The 22,742-nt window shown below is 38.3% G+C and overlaps 3 protein-coding genes across 3 annotated transcripts; 1 reads left to right on the top strand and 2 right to left on the bottom strand.

Annotated features, from left to right (window-relative positions):
* Window positions 1-12,239: 12,239 nt before the first annotated feature.
* LOC110700876 (uncharacterized mitochondrial protein AtMg00810-like) lies at window positions 12,240-12,977 on the bottom strand. The gene has a single exon (XM_021878459.1). The coding sequence runs from the start codon at window positions 12,975-12,977 to the stop codon at window positions 12,240-12,242; it is 738 nt and encodes a 245-aa protein (XP_021734151.1).
* Window positions 12,978-15,760: 2,783 nt separating this feature from the next.
* On the bottom strand, window positions 15,761-16,360 carry LOC110700875. The gene has a single exon (XM_021878457.1). The coding sequence runs from the start codon at window positions 16,358-16,360 to the stop codon at window positions 15,761-15,763; it is 600 nt and encodes a 199-aa protein (XP_021734149.1).
* Window positions 16,361-18,433: 2,073 nt separating this feature from the next.
* LOC110700413 (aldehyde dehydrogenase family 2 member B4, mitochondrial-like) lies at window positions 18,434-22,518 on the top strand. The gene is made up of 11 exons (XM_021877953.1): window positions 18,434-18,636; window positions 19,402-19,536; window positions 19,644-19,786; window positions 19,902-20,055; window positions 20,148-20,377; window positions 20,654-20,743; window positions 20,844-21,017; window positions 21,102-21,239; window positions 21,353-21,490; window positions 21,575-21,636; window positions 21,853-22,518. Exons 1-11 carry the CDS (start codon window positions 18,564-18,566, stop codon window positions 22,124-22,126), a joined length of 1,611 nt encoding a protein of 536 aa, XP_021733645.1. The 5' UTR covers window positions 18,434-18,563; the 3' UTR covers window positions 22,127-22,518.
* Window positions 22,519-22,742: the final 224 nt, after the last annotated feature.

Here is a 22,742-nt window from a genome sequence, read left to right as displayed (position 1 = left end):
AAAATATTCAATTCGTTCCAAACTATTATTAAGCTAAATTGGTTGAATATTAATGCAGCATAAATTCTAAAATATTAGTGATCACTTGAATTAATAACAAGATTAAAAATGAACCTAAACCGGTCGTCCAAATTATCTTATTAGGCGTGATTTTCAATTACATATTCCCTTTAAAATGTAATATGGTGATCATAAATATAATATGATAAAATCAACATTAATATTGGAAGCAATTTAACAATAATAGCGTAAGTCAAATCAAATAATAATAATAATAATAAACCTAATCATGATACTAGCAATTTTAAAATAAAATAAGAGTAATTAAATTAATTAATTACTCACATTCCGCGCGTTTCTTTAAATTGCTACATCATGAATAAATTGTTAGTAACTTCAATAAAAATATAAATTAAATGGAAATTAAATTAAATAAATATTAGATTTGATTTGGTCCAAACCCTCAGTTATTTGTACCTTTCATGCCTTGTTTTAAGGACGGAACCTCGGGTTAAGTATAGACTCCTTGGAGTGCTTAGGGGAACTGTTATGAAAGAATAAGGAGGCTAGAAATTAGGTTAAAAAGGGAGAAGAGAATGATTTTTGGTGTAAGGTGAGAGAGAATGATTATTCGTGCCCCGAACTGCAGAAAGGGGGGTCCTATTTATAGGGAAAATGTGCTGAGGGAGCACACGGAACCCTAAAATGATAAAAACCCTAAAAAAGTATCCCGCGACACGGTAAAGTGTACCGTGTCACGGGAAATCCCACCATCAGACGGGAAACTTTCCCGTGACACGGTACAAATTTGCGTGACACGGGAAATATTTAGGTTGCGGGAAGTGAAAACGCATTTAGGGATTACGCGGAGAAAACACGGAGCAATCCCGTGGCACGGGATGTGCACCGTGACACGGCATTGTCCACCGTGGCACAGTGCAGTATGCCGTGTCACGGTGTAAAAAGTACGCGGAAATTACACGGAATATTCCCGTGTCACGAAATGGGCACCGTGACACGGGAAATTGCACCGTGACACGGTGCAAAATCCCGTGACACGGGGGAAAATTGTGCAGAATTACAAAGATGGGCACCGTGTCACGGGGGTCAGCTTTTGCCGCGTCGCGGCATTTTTGCTGCTGCGCGGTAATTTCAGTTTTTTTACCCATTTTTAAAATAATCATAACTTTTGATCCGTAACTAGGAATAAGGCATATAATATATTATTGGAAAGCTTATCAAGTCTACTTTCCAACCCAATTAGAATCAAATCAAAATAATATGTAGATTTTAAAATATGGCCGTTTTGGTGGAAGGGTGTCGGTTTTAGGCCGAGTTTGGGGGTTTTGCTCATATCTTTTTCGTTATAGCTCGGAATTGGGCTTATGATATATGGTTGGAAATATTATTTGAAGGCCTATCCAAAAAAATAATAATTGGATCAAAATTATATAGCCATAAAATAAGTTTCTCTCAATTTTGCGATGTGGACACGAAAAGTGGAAAATAGGTTATGGTTTAGGGAAATGAGCTAGAAATATATTGGATAGAACATAAATTTAAGCACTCCAAAGATTAAATACTCTTCTCGACCAATAATGGTGGTGAAAGGTGTTCATCAACAGGTTTGGTTTTGGGGAAACACGGGTGTCTACAGAAGCCCCCATTTTGACTGAGTTTGTAGAAACGTCAGTTTCGAAAACGATAGTCAAAGTAGCCGATAGGGACGGAGAATGATTTAAGACGTTCTGAAATCCTAAATCACTCTGTATACGCCGATACCTGCAGAAAAATGTTAATTCCACAGATAAAAGAGTAAAAGGATATAATACGTATCTGGCACCAGTGTATCGGTGACAAATGAATTTGGCAGCTTCCTATGCTTGGAGGAATCCACCGGATGACATTTGTTAAAACGCTTTCCATGCCTGAGGAAAGCCGAATGAGGAGTTTAGTAGTTTTCTAAGCCTGAAGAAACCTACCGGATGATACTTTCCATGCCTGAGGAAAGTCGACGTATGAATTTGGTGTCATTCTATGCTTGAAGAAATCCACCGATGATGCTTTCCATGCTTGAGGAAAGCCGATAAAGGAATTTGGAGATTTTCTATACTTGAAGAAAAATCCACCAATAACGCTTTCCATGCTTGAGGAAAGCCGACTTGGCGGTTTTCTATACTTGAAGAAAAATCCACTGATAACGCTTTCCAAGCTTGAGGAAAGCCGACTTGGCGGTTTTCTATACTTGAAGAAAAATCCACCGATAACGCTTTTCAAGCTTGAGGAAAGCCGACTTGGCGGTTTTCTATACTTGAAGAAAAATCCACCGATAACGCTTTCCAAGCTTGAGGAAAGCCGACTTGGCGGTTTTCTATACTTGAAGAAAAATCCACCGATAACGCTTTCCAAGCTTGAGGAAAGTCGACAGATGATGAGATTGCAAGTCTCTGTGTATCGAGAACCTTGCGCCGTGAAATGATGGTTGTTCGATTGTCCCTGAAGGTGGGCTGTAGTTGGTTCGCTTGTCCCCGAACGTGGGCTGTAGATGGTCCGCTTGTCCCCGGACGTGGGCTGGTTGTAAATGGTCCGTTTGTCCCCGGACGTGGGCTGTAAATGGTCCGCTTGTCCCCGGACGTGGGCTGGTTGTAAATGGTCCGTTTGACCCCGGACGTGGGCTGTAAATGGTCCGCTTGTCCCCAGACGTGGGCTGTAATTGAGGCCTGCAAAATAAAATTTGCCTATGGACTCGTATATATTGTGATTGACTTAACCACTGACTTGACCAAGTTTGACTTGATGTGACATGACATGTGTATGACTTGTGAGTGTGTGTGTTTATATGTGTGTGTGCAGACACAAGCAAACGAAGATGCAAAAGCAAAAATTTTCCGTCAATTTTTGTCATGAGTGGAGGCTACCGACTTTCTCCCGAAAAACAAAGATGTGAAAACTGAACTTTTATTTTCGAACTTCCCTCGATGAGAAAATTTTGAAATTTTTTTTTTTAAACTTCCCCAAAAGAAAAGACGGGAAAAAGAAGTTTTGAACTTCCTCGTTAAGTAAGACAAAATGAATCGCATGGATTGGATTGCTTTTCTTGAAAGTAATGTATGCATGATGCATGTCCTTAGGCCAGGAGGCTAAGGATAATTACATCATGTGACACGATGAATGAACTTAGATCATGGAGCTAAGCATCATTTATGGTGTAAACGTCACTTAGGTCTGGAAGCTAAGCACGTATACAGATGAAGTGATTATTGCATAATGAACGTTGCCTAGGTCAAGGAGCTAAGCACAATATGCTTTGTATGATTAAAAATCATTGATATATAAATGTTTCTCAGCACATTATGCGATGCACGAAAAAATGAATATTGCTTAGGTCAGGAAGCTAAGCAAGTATACAACGTTTCTTCTAATGAATGTTATCTTGAAAGATGATGAAGCATGCGCGGTAAGGAAATAAGATTTCAGGATAAAGGGTTCCTAAAGGGAAGGATGATATGGATATGGATGTGTGAGTGAAGTGTGTGAATGTGATACTGATATACGTGTTTTATACAATGGTTTTCCCCGGTTTTACTTAGTAATTTTATATGGTTTTGAGCTCTACGGAGCCATTTCTTGCTAACAATCTCTTCTTTAGTGTATTCGATTGTTTTAGTAAGCTTTTCAGGAATATGAAGCGTTTCTAGGCAATTGGACGTGTTTTTAGTAGATTCGGAAGAGTTGATAGCCAAGAACTGCAATTTATGTGGAGTGCCCGACCGGGCATGGCTTGCCCGGGCAGACCGGGCAATGAAGAGTTCACAGGAAGAAGCCCAATTCTGAACGGTGCAACGCGCGCCCGATCGGGCAGGCTTCGCCCGGTCAGACCGGGCGATGAAGAAGTCAAGTTATGAAGATGCAATTCTGGAAACGTGTTACGCGCGCCCGACCGGGCGAGGTTCGCCCGGTCTGACCGGGCAAAGAAGGAAAACTGTCGTATTTTACGCAGCCTTCCTCCGCCCGATCGGGCGAGGTTTGCCCGGTCTGACCGGGCGATGTTCAAGATTGCGCGATTTCAGCTATTTCCGAATTTCTATCTTTTGAGGGTATAAATACCCTTTTGTAATTAACTTTTAAAGTTAGTTTTTCATTAGTTTTCTCCTTAAGCCCTAGAAAACTCTCAAGAACCCTAGTTTTATTTTCTTAAGCAATTTCAATCTTTAATCCTAGTTTTATTAATTGTTCCTCAAGAATTCAAGATCATCAATTGAAGTATTTGGTATTTCTTACTTTCCATCTCTTTTATTTATTTTATAGTTCTTTAATTATGTGTTCTCTATTAGATCTTGTTTTTGATTTAATTATGATTTGTGAGTAGTTTCCTTAATCCGGGATCTTGCTAAGCCCGATTATGATTGATGTATAAAGTAGATCTTTAAATTCCCCAATAATAATCCCAATTGACATGCTTAATTGATTGTGTTTATGCCAATACTAGATTAGGGATAATTAGTATTGTTATCATCCCTTTGTTCTTATTGCAACGGAAGTTGGGTATTAACGGGATTAGGTTATTTCAATTAAGGGTTTGAAGATCATCACGGAAGTAGATGATTGAATAATTAGGAATCTAGGCATGGTGTTTAATGTCCCTTATTCGCTTGATTCCACGGAAGTAGGCTTGATAGTTAATTTGGGAAGCCATTGATAACTCGGAAGAGACCTTTGGTATTATTATTAGGGATTGCTTTTCTTCTTGTCAATTGATTTATATATTGGGGGTAGATTTATTAGTTTATCAATCATAATCGTGGTGATGCTTGATCTTGGATGCTTTAGTTTATTGATTAATATTTCCTCTAGTTAATTGTGTTATTTAATAAATTAGTTGATTATTATCATCCATTATTGATTGGTCACGTGCTTAGTGATTAATTGAGTCTGATTAATTGAATGAACCATAGTCTCTTGGGATTCGATCCTTACTTGCCCTACTACACAGTTAGAAGGAATAGTTAGGTTATTTTTGTTAGGTACGCGATAAGCCTATCAAATTTTGGCGCCGTTGCCGGGGACTAACGGTTTCATATTGATTTTCCGTGATTCGTTTTTACTAAGCGTTGTTTGTTGCTTCGGCTATTGCCTCCTGTGTTTTTGATGTTCTTTGCCTAGTTCTTTGTTGTATGCAAACACGTCGCTCAGGGTCAGACGACTTAGTGCCTCTCGATTCAGAAATTGAAGCGACTGCAAGAAGACGAAGAAGTAGAAGAAGAGCAGGTAACAGAAATATGGAAGACCAAGCAACAAAGTCTCTTTTGGAGTACGGTATCCCTGACACAACAACCGGACTCCTTTCTAGCATTGTTAGACCACCTATCACCGCTCAGAATTTTGAATTGAAACCGCAGTTTATTCAATTCATATCCAATGATTCATTTACTGGCACACCTCTTGATTGCCCAGTGAATCATATAGATGGTTTCTTGGAAAAGTGTGACACTATGAAGCTGAATGGTGTTACAGATGATGCTCTTAGACTTCGCCTTTTTCCATTCTCATTACGGGATAGGGCGAAGGAATGGTTAAGAGATGAGGGTTCTGGTTCCTTTGATACATGGGATAAACTAGTAAAAGCTTTTCTGGTCAAGTTCTTGGGACAAGAAAAGACTGCAAGATTAAGGAACGAGCTATCCACTTTCAGGCAATCAGATGAAGAATCCTTATATGACGCATGGAGGAGATTCAAGAGGTTACAGAGACAGTGCCCCCATCATGGCATACCTGAATGGATGTTAATCCAAACATTCTATAATGGTCTAACCCATGAGTTCCGGATCTATATCGACGCCGCATCTGGAGGCTCCCTTCTAACTAAAAATCCAACCGAAGCAAAGGAGCTGGTTGAGAAGATGTCAGCCAATGACAACTATCACCCAGGCGGCCGAAATAATGTCAAGAAAGGAGGTAAATTAGATGTTGATGCTCTAACTCTTTTAACTAGTTCTGTGCAGGCACTTTCAAGCAAGTTCGATAGACTACAAACTGGATCTTCCAATAATGTGCTAGAAACTTGTCAAATGTGTAATACTCAAGGTCACATCGCACCTAATTGCCCACGAAATTCGAATGAGGTATCAATTGAGGAAGCCAATGCCTTCTACAATTCCAACCCTAAAAGACCATACGATCCCCATTCTAATACTTATAATGAAGGTTGGAAGAATCACCCAAACTTCTCATACAAAAACACCCAAGCTCAGCAAAATCCACCTCCGCCCCCACCTCGAAACAACAATTATAATCCACCTGGTTTCCAACCAAGACCACCCCTAGTACAACAACCCATGCAACCACCCCCTCAAAAATCCAATCTCGAACTAATGATGGAGAACTTCATCAACACCACAAATAATTCCATCCAACAGTTACAAGCCCAGAATAAGCTCATGGAAAATCAAATAAGCCAACTTGCTCATCAAGTCGGCCAATCTTCAAAAACACCGGGTACGTTTCCTGGCCAAACAGAGCAACCACAAAAGGGGCACATGAATGCTGTAATTTTAAGGAGTGGAAAACAGTTGGAAGGCCTTCCCGTAAGGGAAACCATCAACGATAGATATTGAGGGAATGAGTGAAAAACAGGGAAATCGGCAAAGTTCTTCTTCGCCCGGTCAGACCGGGCAAGGTCCGCCCGATCGGGCGCGAGAAGCAGTCGACGAAAAACAGGGGATTTTGCAAAATTCTTCTTCGCCCGGTCAGACCGGGCAAGGTCCGCCCGATCGGGCGCGAGAAGCAGTCGACGAAAAACAGGGGAATGTGCGAATTTCTTCTTCGCCCGGTCAGACCGGGCAAAGTCCGCCCGATCGGGCGCACGAAGAAATTCCAGACAAACAAAAGAACATAAGCAGCTCTTCTTCGCCCGGTCAGACCGGGCAATCACTGCCCGACCGGGCGCGAGATCCAGACAGCCCAATTCCAAGGAATGATGTTCAAGAAAAGCCACGGGAATACATTCCAAGCGTCCCTTTTCCACAGAGGTTAGCCCAGGCTAAGTTAGAGAAAAAGTACGGTAAATTTCTAGACATCCTTAAGAAACTTCACATTAATATACCGTTCTTGGATGCAATTTCTGAAATGCCTTCTTATGCAAAGTTTTTGAAAGACATGCTATCTAACAAGAAAAAGCTTGCAGAGAATGCTACTGTTTCTCTAACTGCAGAATGTAGTGCCATTCTGCAAAACACTCTTCCTAAGAAACTAGGTGATCCAGGCAGCTATTCAATCCCAGTGAAGCTGGGAGATATAGAGATCAATAGAGCGCTATGCGATCTTGGTGCAAGTGTAAGCCTTATGCCGCTCTCCATCTGCGAAAAGCTTCAAATGGGTGAGCTAAAGCCTACAAGGATATCTCTGCAACTTGCAGACAGGTCAGTTAAATTTCCCCTCGGTATACTTGAAGATGTTCCATTGCGAGTTGGTAAATTCTTTATTCCATGTGATTTTTGTTGTTATGGAAATGGAAGAAGATGCCCATGTCCCTATTATTCTTGGTAGACCATTCTTAGCTACTGCAGGTGCAATTATTGACATGAAGAATGGGAAAATAACATTTGAAGTAGGGGATGAGAAAATGGAGTATTCATTACTGAATGCTATGGGAAATCCGTCTATGGGTGAGACTATTTGTCAAGTGGATGTCCTCGATGATCTACAACAAGAACAACTTCCCCTGATCAAAAAGGAAGATGCTCTTGAAACGGTGTTGATAGGAAGTATCCATGATGAAGATTGGGAAGTAAGGGAGTACACGAGGCTACTAGAAGACGCAAAAGCTAATCCAATCATCGCTCCAGTCAAGGAAGTCCTTAGTACATCGAGTGTTGGGGAGAGTTCGACGCCTCCCGAGGTAGAGTTGAAACCCCTTCCATCTAATCTTAAATATGCATATCTTGGTCCTAAAAATACATACCCTGTTATTGTTAATGCTGAGCTTAATAACATTGAATTAGAGAAACTTCTCGCTGTTTTAAGAAAATATAGAAATGTTATTGGGTATACCATTGATGATATCAAGGGTATTAATCCCTCTTTTTGTATGCATAAGATCATTCTTGAGGACGATCATGCCTCCTCTAGAGAACCTCAAAGAAGGCTAAATCCAACTATGATGGAGGTAGTCAAGAAAGAGGTTCTCAAATTGCTTGCTGCAGGAATAATCTACCCTATCTCAGATAGTAAGTGGGTTAGTCCTGTACAAGTAGTACCAAAGAAAGGAGGTATGACAGTTGTCAAGAATGACAAAGGCGAGCCTGTTGCCACAAGAACTGTTACAGGGTGGCGGATGTGCATTGATTACAGAAAATTAAATAAAGCCACCCGTAAAGATCATTTCCCCTTGCCTTTCATTGATCAAATGCTCGAACGATTGGCTAACCATTCCTTTTTCTGTTACTTGGATGGATATTCCGGTTTTTTTTCAAATCCCCATCCGCCCTTGTGATCAGGAAAAGACTACATTCACATGTCCATATGGCACCTTCGCATATCGCAGAATGCCATTCGGACTGTGTAATGCCCCAGCCACGTTCCAACGGTGTATGATGGCTATTTTCTCAGGTCTCATAGAAAATTCTATGGAAGTTTTTATGGATGATTTTTCTGTTTATGGTTCATCTTTCGATATTTGCCTTGATAATCTAACAAAGGTGCTCCATAGATGCCAGGATGTCAATCTGATATTGAACTGGGAGAAGTGCCATTTTATGGTACAACAGGGAATCGTTTTAGGCCATGTAGTTTCAAACAAAGGGATTGAGGTGGACAAAGCCAAAGTAGAGGTAATAGAGAAACTTCCCCTCCAAATTCTGTGAAAGAAGGAGAGCAAGTCCTTCTATTCAATTCAAGGTTGAAACTATTTCCAGGGAAACTCAGGTCAAGATGGTCGGGCCCTTTCACGGTCTACAAAGCATATCCTTATGGCACCATTGAATTATGGAACAACACCGGGGGCACCTTCAAAGTCAATGGACAAAGGGTGAAGCACTATCGAGCGGGAGATCCTATTGAAGAAAAGTCAGATATCACATTCTCTTCCTCACCACAAACTCAATGAGGATGAATACGGTCAAGCTAATGACCTTCTAAACAAGCGCTTGCGGGAGGCAACCCGATTCTTTTTGAGGAGCCGTCGAGATTCCTATGCTCTCCTTAAGCTGCAATGAGGCCATTGCCGCATTTAGCTTGGGGGAGTTGCTTCGTACATGTGGTACTCTCTCTCTCCTTATCTCTCTTATCTTTCTTGTTTTATTTTAGTGTAGTTATTTTAGTTGTTTTTTTAAAAAAAAAAAAAAAAAAAAAAAAAACATACAAAAAATACGATCCAATGAATAATAAATCATGCTTCCCTGTGCCCCATTCATGAAAATTGTTTTAATTCTTGGTATATGATGACGAGTATTGTGGATAGGTTAGCCATGATTTGATGTTTGATTACTTGGATGTCTTAACATGAGTCAATTTTGCCCAACTACTTGTAAATATAGTGCTTGACTAGTTGATTTGGTTAGGAATGTGTGTTAGTTCCTGGTATGTCAATGAAGTTGAGTATTGGTTTATAACTTTGAGTAATGTTTGCATGACTCATTAATATGCACATTGAGGAGGACGAAGGCATTTGTTCCTCTAGGTGGCTTTCAGACGATATTAGATACATTTGTTCCCTTCTTGCTACCCATGTTGTTGCTTGTGCCCTTTTATTGTTTATTTTGCCACATTACAAGCCTATTTAAGCCCCATTGGTTACTAGTCCCAAGCTTGGCTTGGGGGAGCTAATAGTGAGTGAGGTGAGGGAGTTGTAGTGTGCATGTAATCTGCACAATTTTGGGTGGATTTGAGAAGTTTTTATTTGTTCTTATTGTTGTGGATTGAAAAAATTGAAAATTTATTGTGCAAAGAAAAAAAATTCCAATGTGAGATGAAAAAAAAAGGGAAAAGAAAGAGCAAAAGAAAAAATTGTTTCAATGTTCAAGTGTTCTAATTGAAGGCTGCTCAAGAAAAAAAAGGAGAGTTCAAAGTTTGTTTGTTCACTCAAGTTCTATAATTTTATATTTTGTATATATGAGTGAAATTTTAAGTGTTGGAAATTTTTAATATAATTGGATGTTTGGTGAATTTTTGGTAGAGTTGAGTTGTGTTGGAGATGATTTGGTCATTAATTCATTTTGACCTTGGTTTTTATTTATTAGGATTTTGGCTCCCTTAAGCATAGCTTTACTCTTACATTTTCCCAAATATTTCCTACCTTTTATCCTAGCCTTACATTACAAGCTTTGAAGACCTTCTGACCTTTGTGCATAGAGTTGTGTGAATGTGAAATTAGTTGTTTTCCAATGCAAAGAATGATTTGATATATTTCGAGTCGACTGCTAGGTTGAGTGCTTGTTTTCTTTAAACACACGAGTGCGTGAGTTTGGGAGGGCATTGTTCACATTTAAAGGAGTTGGATGGAGAGCGATCGAGTATATCTTTTACTCGCCACATAAATGAGAGTTGAGTGTGTGAACACTAGTCTTGAATTCTATATGCTCTTGTGGTTTGCTCTATGTGACTATTGTCAGACAGGATGAGTAGTCAGATGGATTTGATTGGTTGACTTTGATGCATAACTGTCGAGTTTACCTTTAATCGTATTTATTGATTTGAATTGCTTTTGGGGTGAAGTATTGATTTATTTATTCATTGCTTTGCTTAGGGACAAGCAAAGGTTTAGCTTGGGGGAATTTGATATACGTGTTTTATACAATGGTTTTCCCCGGTTTTACTTAGTAATTTTATATGGTTTTGAGCTCTACGGAGCCATTTCTTGCTAACAATCTCTTCTTTAGTGTATTCGATTGTTTTAGTAAGCTTTTTCAGGAATATGAAGCGTTTCTAGGCAATTGGACGTGTTTTTAGTAGATTCGGAAGAGTTGATAGCCAAGAACTGCAATTTATGTGGAGTGCCCGACCGGGCATGGCTTGCCCGGGCAGACCGGGCAATGAAGAGTTCACAGGAAGAAGCCCAATTCTGAACGGTGCAACGCGCGCCCGATCGGGCAGGCTTCGCCCGGTCAGACCGGGCGATGAAGAAGTCAAGTTATGAAGATGCAATTCTGGAAACGTGTTACGCGCGCCCGACCGGGCGAGGTTCGCCCGGTCTGACCGGGCAAAGAAGGAAAACTGTCGTATTTTACGCAGCCTTCCTCCGCCCGATCGGGCGAGGTTTGCCCGGTCTGACCGGGCGATGTTCAAGATTGCGCGATTTCAGCTATTTTCCGAATTTCTATCTTTTGAGGGTATAAATACCCTTTTGTAATTAACTTTTAAAGTTAGTTTTTCATTAGTTTTCTCCTTAAGCCCTAGAAAACTCTCAAGAACCCTAGTTTTATTTTCTTAAGCAATTTTCAATCTTTAATCCTAGTTTTATTAATTGTTCCTCAAGAATTCAAGATCATCAATTGAAGTATTTGGTATTTCTTACTTTCCATCTCTTTTATTTATTTTATAGTTCTTTAATTATGTGTTCTCTATTAGATCTTGTTTTTGATTTAATTATGATTTGTGAGTAGTTTCCTTAATCCGGGATCTTGCTAAGCCCGATTATGATTGATGTATAAAGTAGATCTTTAAATTCCCCAATAATAATCCCAATTGACATGCTTAATTGATTGTGTTTATGCCAATACTAGATTAGGGATAATTAGTATTGTTATCATCCCTTTGTTCTTATTGCAACGGAAGTTGGGTATTAACGGGATTAGGTTATTTCAATTAAGGGTTTGAAGATCATCACGGAAGTAGATGATTGAATAATTAGGAATCTAGGCATGGTGTTTAATGTCCCTTATTCGCTTGATTCCACGGAAGTAGGCTTGATAGTTAATTTGGGAAGCCATTGATAACTCGGAAGAGACCTTTGGTATTATTATTAGGGATTGCTTTTCTTCTTGTCAATTGATTTATATATTGGGGGTAGATTTATTAGTTTATCAATCATAATCGTGGTGATGCTTGATCTTGGATGCTTTAGTTTATTGATTAATATTTCCTCTAGTTAATTGTGTTATTTAATAAATTAGTTGATTATTATCATCCATTATTGATTGGTCACGTGCTTAGTGATTAATTGAGTCTGATTAATTGAATGAACCATAGTCTCTTGGGATTCGATCCTTACTTGCCCTACTACACAGTTAGAAGGAATAGTTAGGTTAAATCGAGGTCTTCATAGATGCCATAACCCAAACCATCTCACTTGTAGTCTGTGACATACTTCGATATTCAGACTCACATGAAGATTTGGAGACTGTTGCTTGCTTCTTTGTCTTCCAAGAGACAAGACATGCTCCAAGAAAGATGCAGTATCCTGTTAAGGATCTGCCAGAGAAGGTACATGAGCCATTATCAGCATCACAATAATCCACCATTCTAAAAGGGGAATTATTAGGATAAAATAACCCCCAATCTGAAGTCCCTTTCAAATACTTAACAACATGTAAAGCTGCTTGCCAATGTGGTTCTCTAGGACAACTCATGAACTGACTCAGCTGTTGAACAGAGAAAGAGATGTTTGGTCTACTCAAATTAAGGTAGAGCAATTTTCCAATTAAACTCCTGTACTTCTCAGGATCATTCATGATTATGCCTTCATGAGTGGACAACTTGACATGCTTAGGGAAAGGAGCAGTTGCAGGAGTGCAGTTGCTTAAACCAGTGTAATCAAGTACATCAAACACATATTTCCTCTGATTAAGCAGAGTTCCTTTACTGGTTTTGGATACTTCCAGACCAAGAAAGTATCTCATTTCACCTAAATCCTTAGTAGTGAACTCAATATCCAATTGTTGCTTCAATACAGTGATATAATAATCATCATCACCTGTAATTAGCAAGTCATCAACATATACTAATATGATAGTCTGTTTTCCAGGTTTCACTCTTGAAAACATGTTGTAATCTCTAGTGGACTGAATGAAGTCTCTTGCCTTCAAGAATTTTGTAAGCTCTTTGTTCCATTGCCTGGAAGCCTGTTTGAGCCCATATAGAATTTTCCTTCAGGAGCCTTTGTATATCCCTGAGGTGGTTTTAAATATATCTCTTCATCAATATAGCCATGTAAGAAGGCATTATTGATGTCTAATTGGTGTATCTTCCAATTTTGTATTGTTGCCAGAGCCATGAGAAGTCTTACAGTTGCAAACTTTGCAACTGGAGAAAATGTGTGCTTGTATTCCTTTCCCTTGAGTTGTTTATCCCCTCGAGCTACCAATCTTGCCTTCAATCTCACTATTTTTCCATCCCTGTCAAATTTCACCTTGTAAACCCATTTTGAGTCCAAAGCCTTCTTATCATTAGGAAGGTATGCAAACTCCCAAGTTTCATTCTTTTCTAAAGCCCCTAGCTCTTCTTCCATTGCTTCTTTCCACTCTTTGCTCTTTGAAGCTTGTAAATAACTTGTTGGTTCTGTGCCTTTGAGAACATTGTTAAGAGAAACAATGTAGTCTCCATCATAAAACTCTTTTTCTGTCAGCTTGTGAGCAGTGAAACATGGTGACTGATCATCATGATCAACTGTGTTACTTGGTGGCAAAAAGACTTCAAAATTCTGAAATTTGCTTGGAATTTTTCTGTCCCTGGTGGATTTTCTGATTACAGGTGTTACTTGTCCTGTATCCTGCATCAGATCCTGCAAGATTTCCTGAGCTTCATTCTCAGGCTGCTCTTGTTCCTGAGTAGCTTCCTGCTCATGAATTTCTTCCTCTAAATTCTCATCAGCTCCATCTTTATCTTCTCTCAGATTCACTTGAATCTCCTGATTAACTAAGGGAATACTATTGTATAACCCTTTGTTTTCTTCTGCTTCTTTCTTAAAGTGCAAAAAAGGAAAAAATTTCTCCTTGAAGTTTACATGTATGCTGGTGAACACCTTCTTCCTTTGCAAATCATAGAGCTTATATCCATTCTGAGCTACAAGATATCCAATAAGGACAACTCTAATTCCTCTCTCAGCAAATTTGTCATCATTCTTCTTTGCCTCACTAGAATAACAAAGACACCCTATTGTTCTCAGGTGTTTGTAATCTGGTTTCTTCTTCCATAGCCTCTCATAGGGGGTTTTCCATCCTATCACACCACTAGGCAAGATATTAATTATGTGTGTTGCAGCTAGAATGCATTCCCCCCAAAATCTCTTAGGCAATCCTGCATGTATTCTCAAAGCTCTTGCAGTCTCAACAAGGTGCATGTGCTTTCTCTCTACTCTTCCATTTTGCTGAGGAACTCTAGCTATACTTGTCTGGTGAAAGATTCCTCTTTCTCCAAACATCTTTCTACATTCTGACTGAACTATTTCAGTTCCATTATCTGATCTAATGGTTTTAGCTGTTAAACCAAAATGATTCTCTATATAAGAAAGAAATCTTTCCAATATATCTCTTACAACTTCCTTGTTCATCAACAAGTGCACCCAAGTTGCTCTACTATAGTCATCTACTATAGTCAAAAAGTAAGTTGACCCATCTATGTTGGGTGTCCTATAGGCCCCCCATAAATCAACATGCAGCAAATAAAAAATGGCAGAAGCTATGCTAGTGCTTGCAGGTAAAGGAAGTTTATAATGCTTAGAGACTGAACAAGTATAACAACAGAAATTTTTAATTGATTTGCAATTACAAAAATCCAAATGTTTCATCTTAGACAGAGATCCATGTCCAAGCCTAGCATGCATAACATCTAGGGTAATAGCATTATTACAGGGCAAAATTTCAGAATTATTTACCAAACTTGTTGTTAAGACAGTCTTGTTGTTTCTTCATTGCTTAGAGTGAACTTGTACAGGTCATTTGTCACCTTCCCAAAAGCCAAGCTCTCTCCACTAGTAGGGTCCTGAAATACACATCCATTTTCATCAAAAATCACTTTGATGTTGCTGCATCTTATTATCTTACACAAAGATAAAAGATTATTTTTGAATTCTGGCAAATACAGAACATCATGAAGCACAATCCTTGCTCCCAATTTGACTGTTCCTATTTTATTTACTCTTTTCGCATTTCCATCTGGAAGGACCACTTTAACAGGCTTAGATAAGCTTCTCATACTATTGAATAAGCTTCTATTCCCAGCCATGTGGTCTGAAGCCCCGGAGTCAATGATCCAGGACTTGGAGTCAAAATTCTCATGAAAACTAGCCACATTTGAGAAGGATATTATACTAGCAAAATTTCTCACAACATTTCCTTTTGCTTGACTGGTACCTGTTCCCTGCTTCTCTTGAAAAGCCTTCATTACTTCCCTGACTACAGCTGAGATCATTCCTGCATCTGGTTTGCTGCATGATCCAGAACCTGTCTCATACTCCTCCTCATCCAAGGGTGACTCCATTTCCTCATCTATCTTCCCAACATCTGCTGTTGTTTTCTTTCCTTTGTACCAGTCTGGGTAACCATAGATCTCAAAGCATCCAGACCTTTCATGTCCCTTTTTTTTTGCAATAATCACAAGTGACATCGGGTCTAGGTTTCTTCTGCTCTCTTCTCTGATATCTTCCTTCATTCTGCTTTGCAGGAGCATTGTTTCGACTCTCCTTTTGAGCTTGAAATGCAGATGCTTCTGCAATTTCTTGCATTTCATTGGAAACTTTCTTCTGTTTCTCAGTTTGTTGCACCAAATGGAAAGCTTTGTTGACACTAGGAAAAGGATCCATGCTGAGAATATTTTCCCTGACATTCTGCTATCCTCTATTCAATCCCATCAAGAATTGAATCACCCTGTTTGTCTCAACTATTGCTAACATCTTCTTGTACATACTACATGTACACTTAGCAACAATTCCACAAGTGCATTCAGGTATTGCTTCTATGTTGTAAATTTCATCCCAGATCTTCTTGAGCTTACAGTAATATTCTCCTACAGACATGTCACCTTGCTCAAGTTTACCAAGATCCTTCTTGAGTTGATACAGGAGAGGTATATTACTCTCAGAGTACCTCTCAACCAACTCATCCCACAACTGCTTGGAAGTTTCCACAAGGCTCAGACCACCAGCTACTTGATCTGTCATAGATCTGAATATCCAGCACCTCACCATATAATCATTCCTCTCCCATTTGTTAAAATCCTTGTGCCCAGCTGCTGGTTTGGAGATTTTTCCTTCAATGAATCCTTTTTTGTTCTTAGCTCCAAGAGCTAGCTTTACATTCCTGCTCCAAATCAAGAAGTTGTTGCCATCAAAGAGCATTGGAGTCAAAGATGCAGCATGATTATCGGAGTGAGATAAGAACAAAGGATCCTGATAGTTCATCTGAGCATCTGAACTTTCGTTTTCTGGCATTTTGAAAGATCGAAAGAAGGGAAAAACAAGATGAGAACAATAAAAAAATTGAAACTTTCAGGATGATTTAACCTGGAAGCTCTGATACCATGTAGAAATCTGACAGTATGATCAGATTTCTCAAGAATTTCAGAGTATTTTGAACAGTGTGCCTTTCTCTCAAGCAATAATTGGAAGAATGTTTTTCTCTGTATTGAGTGTAAAACGGCGCACAATCCTCTTCGGGATCAGCAAACCTAAAAGGTTACATAATATACACAAAAAACAGCCACTAAGAAGCAGACACCTAGGCTGTACAAAAGAACAGAAAAGAACAGCTAGAGAAAGCTGTACAAAGCTGTACAAAAAACAAGACAACTAAGGCTAAAGGAAAAAATACAGTAGAAATACATATATACTAACCAGTATAGGTTGTATAGGTTTTCTTCAGTATTTGACTCTAAGATTTATGCTACTGTGTTACATTTACAAAGTAATTTCTATCTTTTCACATACTATATTTATTGTGGGTTGGAGACTATTTCGGGATCTGATTTGAACTCAAGTCTGTGCTTCACTGATTCTAATTCAAATCTCCAAGAGTTATACTCTTGAGTTTTAAGTTATGATTGCTTACAAGATGTGTTTTACTTTTCAGCTACCGGTCTTTCATAAAATGGAAGATCAATTTCTGTATGCTATCTGTGGACGTCTCAGTGGTATTGAAGGCGTGTTCATAGCATTGGAAGGTGACCCTGTTCAGCAGCTGCTTTACATCTTTTCTGGTCAATTAGAGATCTTTTCCATTGATGGTCATCCCTCTAGTTGCCTTACTATTGGACCAGGTGGACTATGTGGGCAGGAATTACTTGCATGGTCGTCCCTATCTTAATTATGCAGTAGCAAGTGATTATTGTGTTTTGTTTCTTTAAAGCAGAACTATGTGCCTATTAGAAGTATAATTTCTAAGAGCAACCTTAACCATGAATAAATAAAATTGTTTGGGTCACCCATCAATTGATATTTGATTTTGCATTGATTTAGGCCTTTTGTGGTATCCGACTAACCGTTATTGGAGGAGTACTTCAATTAACATTGCTTCAGAAATTTAAAAACTTTTGTGGTTAAGTTGAATTTTTAGTTATTACTAGGGGTGAGCAAAAAATCAGGGTACCCTGAATCGGAACCGGAACCGGAACCTGTTAGGAACCGCAGGTTCCGGAACCAGAACCTGTTAGGAACCGCAGGTTTCGGAACCAGAACCTGTACAAGAGGTTCCGGTTTCGGGTAGCAAACTAGAGAACCTGTTGTAATAGGTTCCGGTTCAGGTTCTCAATTTGTTGGAACCAGAACCTGTAGGTTACCCTATACCTAATAAAAGTATCACTTAATTTCAAATTATACACTAATCTTACTCAATTTTTAAATAATAAATATCAAAATTACAATTATAAAAATATATACATTAAATTTGTTAGACAACTACTATTAGTTTGTCTTATTTGCAAGTTGCAAACATTATAAATTAGTGACCAATCAGTTTTTTTTATTAAAAATTCCGCGAAAAAATTAGTGAGTATATTATAATACAGGGTACCCTGAATCGGAACCGGAACCTGTAGGTTTCGGTTCCGGTTCCCAATTTCCAGGAACCTGTTCAACAGGTTCCGGTTCCGGTTCTCATTTTGAGGAACCTGTGAACCGGAACCTGTTGCAATAGGTTCTGGTTTCGGTTCCTGAAATTTTTACAGGGTACCCTGTTATGCTCACCCCTAGTTATTACGCCTCAAATACTTGTTTGGTTGACACATGGATAATTAAAAAGTTGAGCTATCTCAATGCATGTTGTTTGATTGACAATTTTATTGAAATTTCCTTATCTCACAAATTGGAGATTTATATTAGTGTTTTGTATCCTTATTTATTGTATAATAGAGATAACGACTCCCTGTAATTAAAACAAATAGACGTATATATACCACTTAAAAGTTGAAATCAATATACCAAAAAAAAAGAAGTTAAAAACCAAACAAATTTTGACACCTTTGCATTACAAATGTTAAATTAAAGGACAGCTGAACTTTATCTTTTGTTTGTACTCCGTATCCTTTTATTTATTTTTATCCTCTACAATCACATCATCAGAGTTGAACAATACACACTACTAAGTACTAAGCTTTTGGGTAGAACTTTGATTGGCAGTGAAGTGGTGTGTGAATCAGACATGGCAACTCGCAAGATTTCTTCTCTGCTCTCTCGTTCTCTGTCTTTGTCTTCTTCTCCTCCCCTTTCTTTTCGTAAGTTTCTTCTCTTTTCTGTCCAACTTTGCATCTTTCATACTCTTCTAAAAGTTCGGATTATCTTTACCTGAAAAATCTGAAGGTATTGAATAATCCAATATCTTTGGAGTGTTTGTATATTAATTTCTGGGAATGAAACAGTATGTAATTAACAAAATTAAAAGCTAATTTTTTAACCAATTACTGAGTTTATTGAGCTAATTGAATTTGAGTAGCCTGAAATTCTGTAAGTAATTTAATGGTAAAATCTAGTTTCTGGAAGTTATACTCTATACGATATAACTTGACTACTATAGCTTGTGGTATTAACTTTATATTCGTTTTGGCAATTATTCTCTATATATTTAGTGCGTGTTGTCTTAAGTTTATTTTGATTATCTGAAATAATCCAAACTTATTTTGCCATAGTTTGTTTATCTAACCTTATCTGAACTTGTATTTCTTGAACATGTCTAAAAGTGAGTCAACATAAGTCAATCAAGGAGAATTTTCCTATAATTGCTTAGAGCCAGTGATACTATGAAGTCTGTCAATATATTTGTAAAATACGGAGTACTTACCATATGTATGGCGATCCTTCCTCTGCATTGTTAATCATGCATGACAGTCCATGAGTTTGTAGGTTTTCACTTTTAATGTCATTATTTGATGCAGTAGTTAATTATGGTTTTGCTTATTACCAAATCAACTGCTGTCAATTGTAAACGTCAACTAGCTGTAATTGTTTAAATGTTTTTATTAAGAACCAATAATTATGCTCAGGTAAAGGCTCGAATTGGGGTAGATACTTTAGTCGATATAGCACAGCTGCTGTAATCGAAGAACCTATAATTCCTAATGTGGATATCAAACACACACAACTTCTGATCAATGGAAAATTTGTTGACTCAGCATCTGGTAATTTTTTTTAGCTCGGTCCATTTGTTAAACTTTTGAATTTATTTGTAGTGTTTGCGTAGTGTTATATACTTGTTTGTATTCAACTTTGCATTAATTATTTTCAGGAAAGAAATTTCCTACATATGATCCTCGGACTGGGGATGTGATAGCCCATGTTGCTGAAGGTGACGCAGAAGATATCAATCGTGCAGTTGCTGCTGCTCGTAAAGCTTTTGATGAAGGTCCATGGCCTAAAATGACAGCTTATGTAACATTTCCCCTGCATCTAACTCTCTATTTCTTTGCTTAAGTTTTTTGTCTTTCTTTTGACTTTATGCTGTAATGTTTGGCAATCATATACTTTTCCTGTTAAATTTCTTCAGGAAAGAGTGCGGATCATTCTGAAATTTGCTGATTTGGTTGAGAAACACAGTGAGGAGCTTGCTGCCTTAGAGACGTGGGATAACGGGAAGCCTTTTCAACAGGCTTTCAAATCAGAACTTCCATTGTTTGTACGATTATTTCGCTATTATGCTGGTAAATAAGAAACATACTTATTATCCTATCCATATATAAATAATTGTATATCGGCTTAAATTTTGAAGATTTTGTCCTGGGAACAATGTAAGGTTGGGCAGATAAAATTCATGGTCTGACGGTACCTGCTGATGGTCCATACCATGTACAAACATTGCATGAACCGATTGGTGTAGCCGGGCAAATCATACCATGGAACTTTCCTCTCATCATGTTTGCTTGGAAAGTTGGCCCTGCCTTGGCATGTGGCAATACTATTGTCTTAAAGACTGCCGAGCAAACTCCATTGACTGCTCTCTTAGTTGGGAAACTCTTCCATGAGGTAATTAGGACTATAGTTGCTGCAGATATTACCATGCTTCTTTGACATACTTTTTTCTTATGTCACTCAGTTTCCATGTCTTAACCATTCTTCCGTGTTCATCTCTCATATATGCAATTTCTACGTCTAGTTGTGGGTATCAGAAACTCTACTGTATAACATATCTGCAGATTTCAAAATACTCTGATATATTACTTGTATAACATTATCAATAACTTAACAAAATATGTTTTCATAACATCTAACTGTTACACCCCTTACACTCCTGGCTTGCAGGCTGGTCTTCCTCCTGGTGTGTTGAATATAGTTTCTGGCTTTGGTCCAACAGCTGGTGCTGCACTTGCAAGTCATATGGATGTCGATAAGGCATTCTTTGACCATACTGACTTTTCTTGATCCTATGATGAGCTACAATATAAATAATGTTTCTTAACATGATTTCTATTGTATTGAATTGATTTTACAGATTGCTTTCACTGGATCTACTGAAACTGGACAGACAGTTCTTGAACTAGCAGCTAAGAGCAACCTTAAGCCAGCAACTTTGGAGCTCGGAGGAAAATCTCCTTTTATTGTATGTGGGGATGCTGATGTCGATAAAGCAGTGGAACTTGCACATTTTGCTCTCTTCTTTAATCAGGTATTTCCACTCCTCTTTGTATTAGTTGTATATAAGAGCTGGAAATATATAGTATCTTCTTAAGCTTTTTGGTGTTCATCATAGGGCCAATGTTGCTGTGCTGGCTCCAGAACTTATGTGCATGAGAGTGTGTATGATGAGTTTGTGGAAAAAGCAACTCAACGTGCCAAGAGACGTTCTGTTGGAGATCCCTTTAAGAGTGGCATTGAGCAAGGTCCTCAGGTATATTCATGTCCTGCTCCCTTTAAGGCCAAGCAATATGAGGTGCATAGAAAAGGAAACTAAGTAATTAAAGCTGAAATTTACCTTTTTGCCAATGTAACGTGGAACTGCAGATAGATACGGAGCAATTTGAAAAAGTTATGAGGTACATAAAATCTGGTACGGAGAGCAGTGCCAAACTCGAGTGTGGAGGTGAGAGATTTGGATCTAAAGGTTTCTTTGTCCAACCCACTGTCTTCTCAAATGTTCAGGTAACGAGTCATCTCCCTTTGCATCAACCTTTTTAGGTAAAAAATTAGCCACAACAATTCTGAGTTTTGGTGTTCTTGTATCAGGAGGATATGTTAATTGCACAGGATGAGATATTTGGCCCAGTACAGTCTATCTTGAAATTCAGGTAAACCTGAGATTTCCTTTATTACATTTAATATTTACCAAAATGTTGTTAATAAGTTCCTGTACTTCACACTCGTCGATGCAGAGTTGTTCAGACTTCAGATAATAGCTCTGATTTGAACATAATTATAACTGTAAATGACAATTTAGTTTTCTCCAGAAAAAAAAGAATCAACATGGTAAAGCTCCAGCACTGATTATCTTCACTATGTCGTAGGGATCTTGATGATGTGATTCGGAGGGCAAACACCACTAGGTATGGCCTAGCAGCGGGAGTATTCACTCAGAACCTCGACACTGCCAACAAATTATCACGAGCACTGAAAACCGGGACAGTGTGGGTGAACTGCTTTGATGTTTTCGATGCTGCAATTCCTTTTGGTGGGTACAAGATGAGCGGTATGGGCAGGGAGAAGAGTGTATACAGCCTCAACAACTACCTGCAGGTGAAAGCGGTTGTCACTGCTCTGAAAGATCCAGCTTGGTTGTAAATTGTAAGTTTAAATTGTAATTATATAAGGCCGTTCCATGCAATCCTGCTAGTCCTTGTCTCATATTTTCTGAAGAAAATACAGAGTATAACTCCAAATTTCCAATATCCTCCCACAATTATCAGGCTTGTTTTCTGTAGACAACCTTACAGCGGCTTTTTATCTGTATATCATTGGTTTTTATGCCGATTGTGTAGTTGCTATTTATACAAACATGTAGTCAGATATAGTCAGTTAGTTGGTTTAGTCCTGTGTATTGCTTTTAAAATCGGGATTTGGATTGTACACCTCTTATTACATGAAATACCAGCCAAGATCAACAGTTGCCTTGACCACAGTAAAACAATGTATTATACGTAGTAGTTATATTATTAATAAAAATATTTACCTAAGCTAGTCTTCAGGGCACAATTCAACCTGGTTGAGAAAAAGGTTACTCGTATTTTCTATATTTTTTTTAATTGCTTATTACTTGTAAATATTTTGCCATGATTAGAAATACTGAACTATAATACTCTAATTAACAAAAAATAAAAATAATTTCTGCATAAAAGCAACATTTGTTCATTGAAAATTTGACGTAGAGTAATTTCAACAATCTAATTAATGGGAAAAA

Source organism: Chenopodium quinoa, unplaced genomic scaffold (assembly GCF_001683475.1).
Source record: "Chenopodium quinoa cultivar QQ74 unplaced genomic scaffold, ASM168347v1, whole genome shotgun sequence".
Lineage (NCBI taxonomy): Eukaryota > Viridiplantae > Streptophyta > Magnoliopsida > Caryophyllales > Amaranthaceae > Chenopodium > Chenopodium quinoa.
This window is presented reverse-complemented; position numbering and strand designations above follow the sequence as displayed.

Bases quoted from the DNA above. Each gene is read 5' to 3' on its own strand.
- LOC110700875 (XM_021878457.1), bottom strand. From the start codon at position 16,360: ATGCCAGAAAACGAAAGTTCAGATGCTCAGATGAACTATCAGGATCCT.
- LOC110700876 (XM_021878459.1), bottom strand. From the start codon at position 12,977: ATGTTTTCAAGAGTGAAACCTGGAAAACAGACTATCATATTAGTATAT.
- LOC110700413 (XM_021877953.1), top strand. From the start codon at position 18,564: ATGGCAACTCGCAAGATTTCTTCTCTGCTCTCTCGTTCTCTGTCTTTG. The intron at 21,018-21,101 runs GTATTTCCACTC...TGTTCATCATAG, and splicing joins TTGCTCTCTTCTTTAATCAG to GGCCAATGTTGCTGTGCTGG. The intron at 21,240-21,352 runs GTATATTCATGT...GTGGAACTGCAG, and splicing joins GCATTGAGCAAGGTCCTCAG to ATAGATACGGAGCAATTTGA.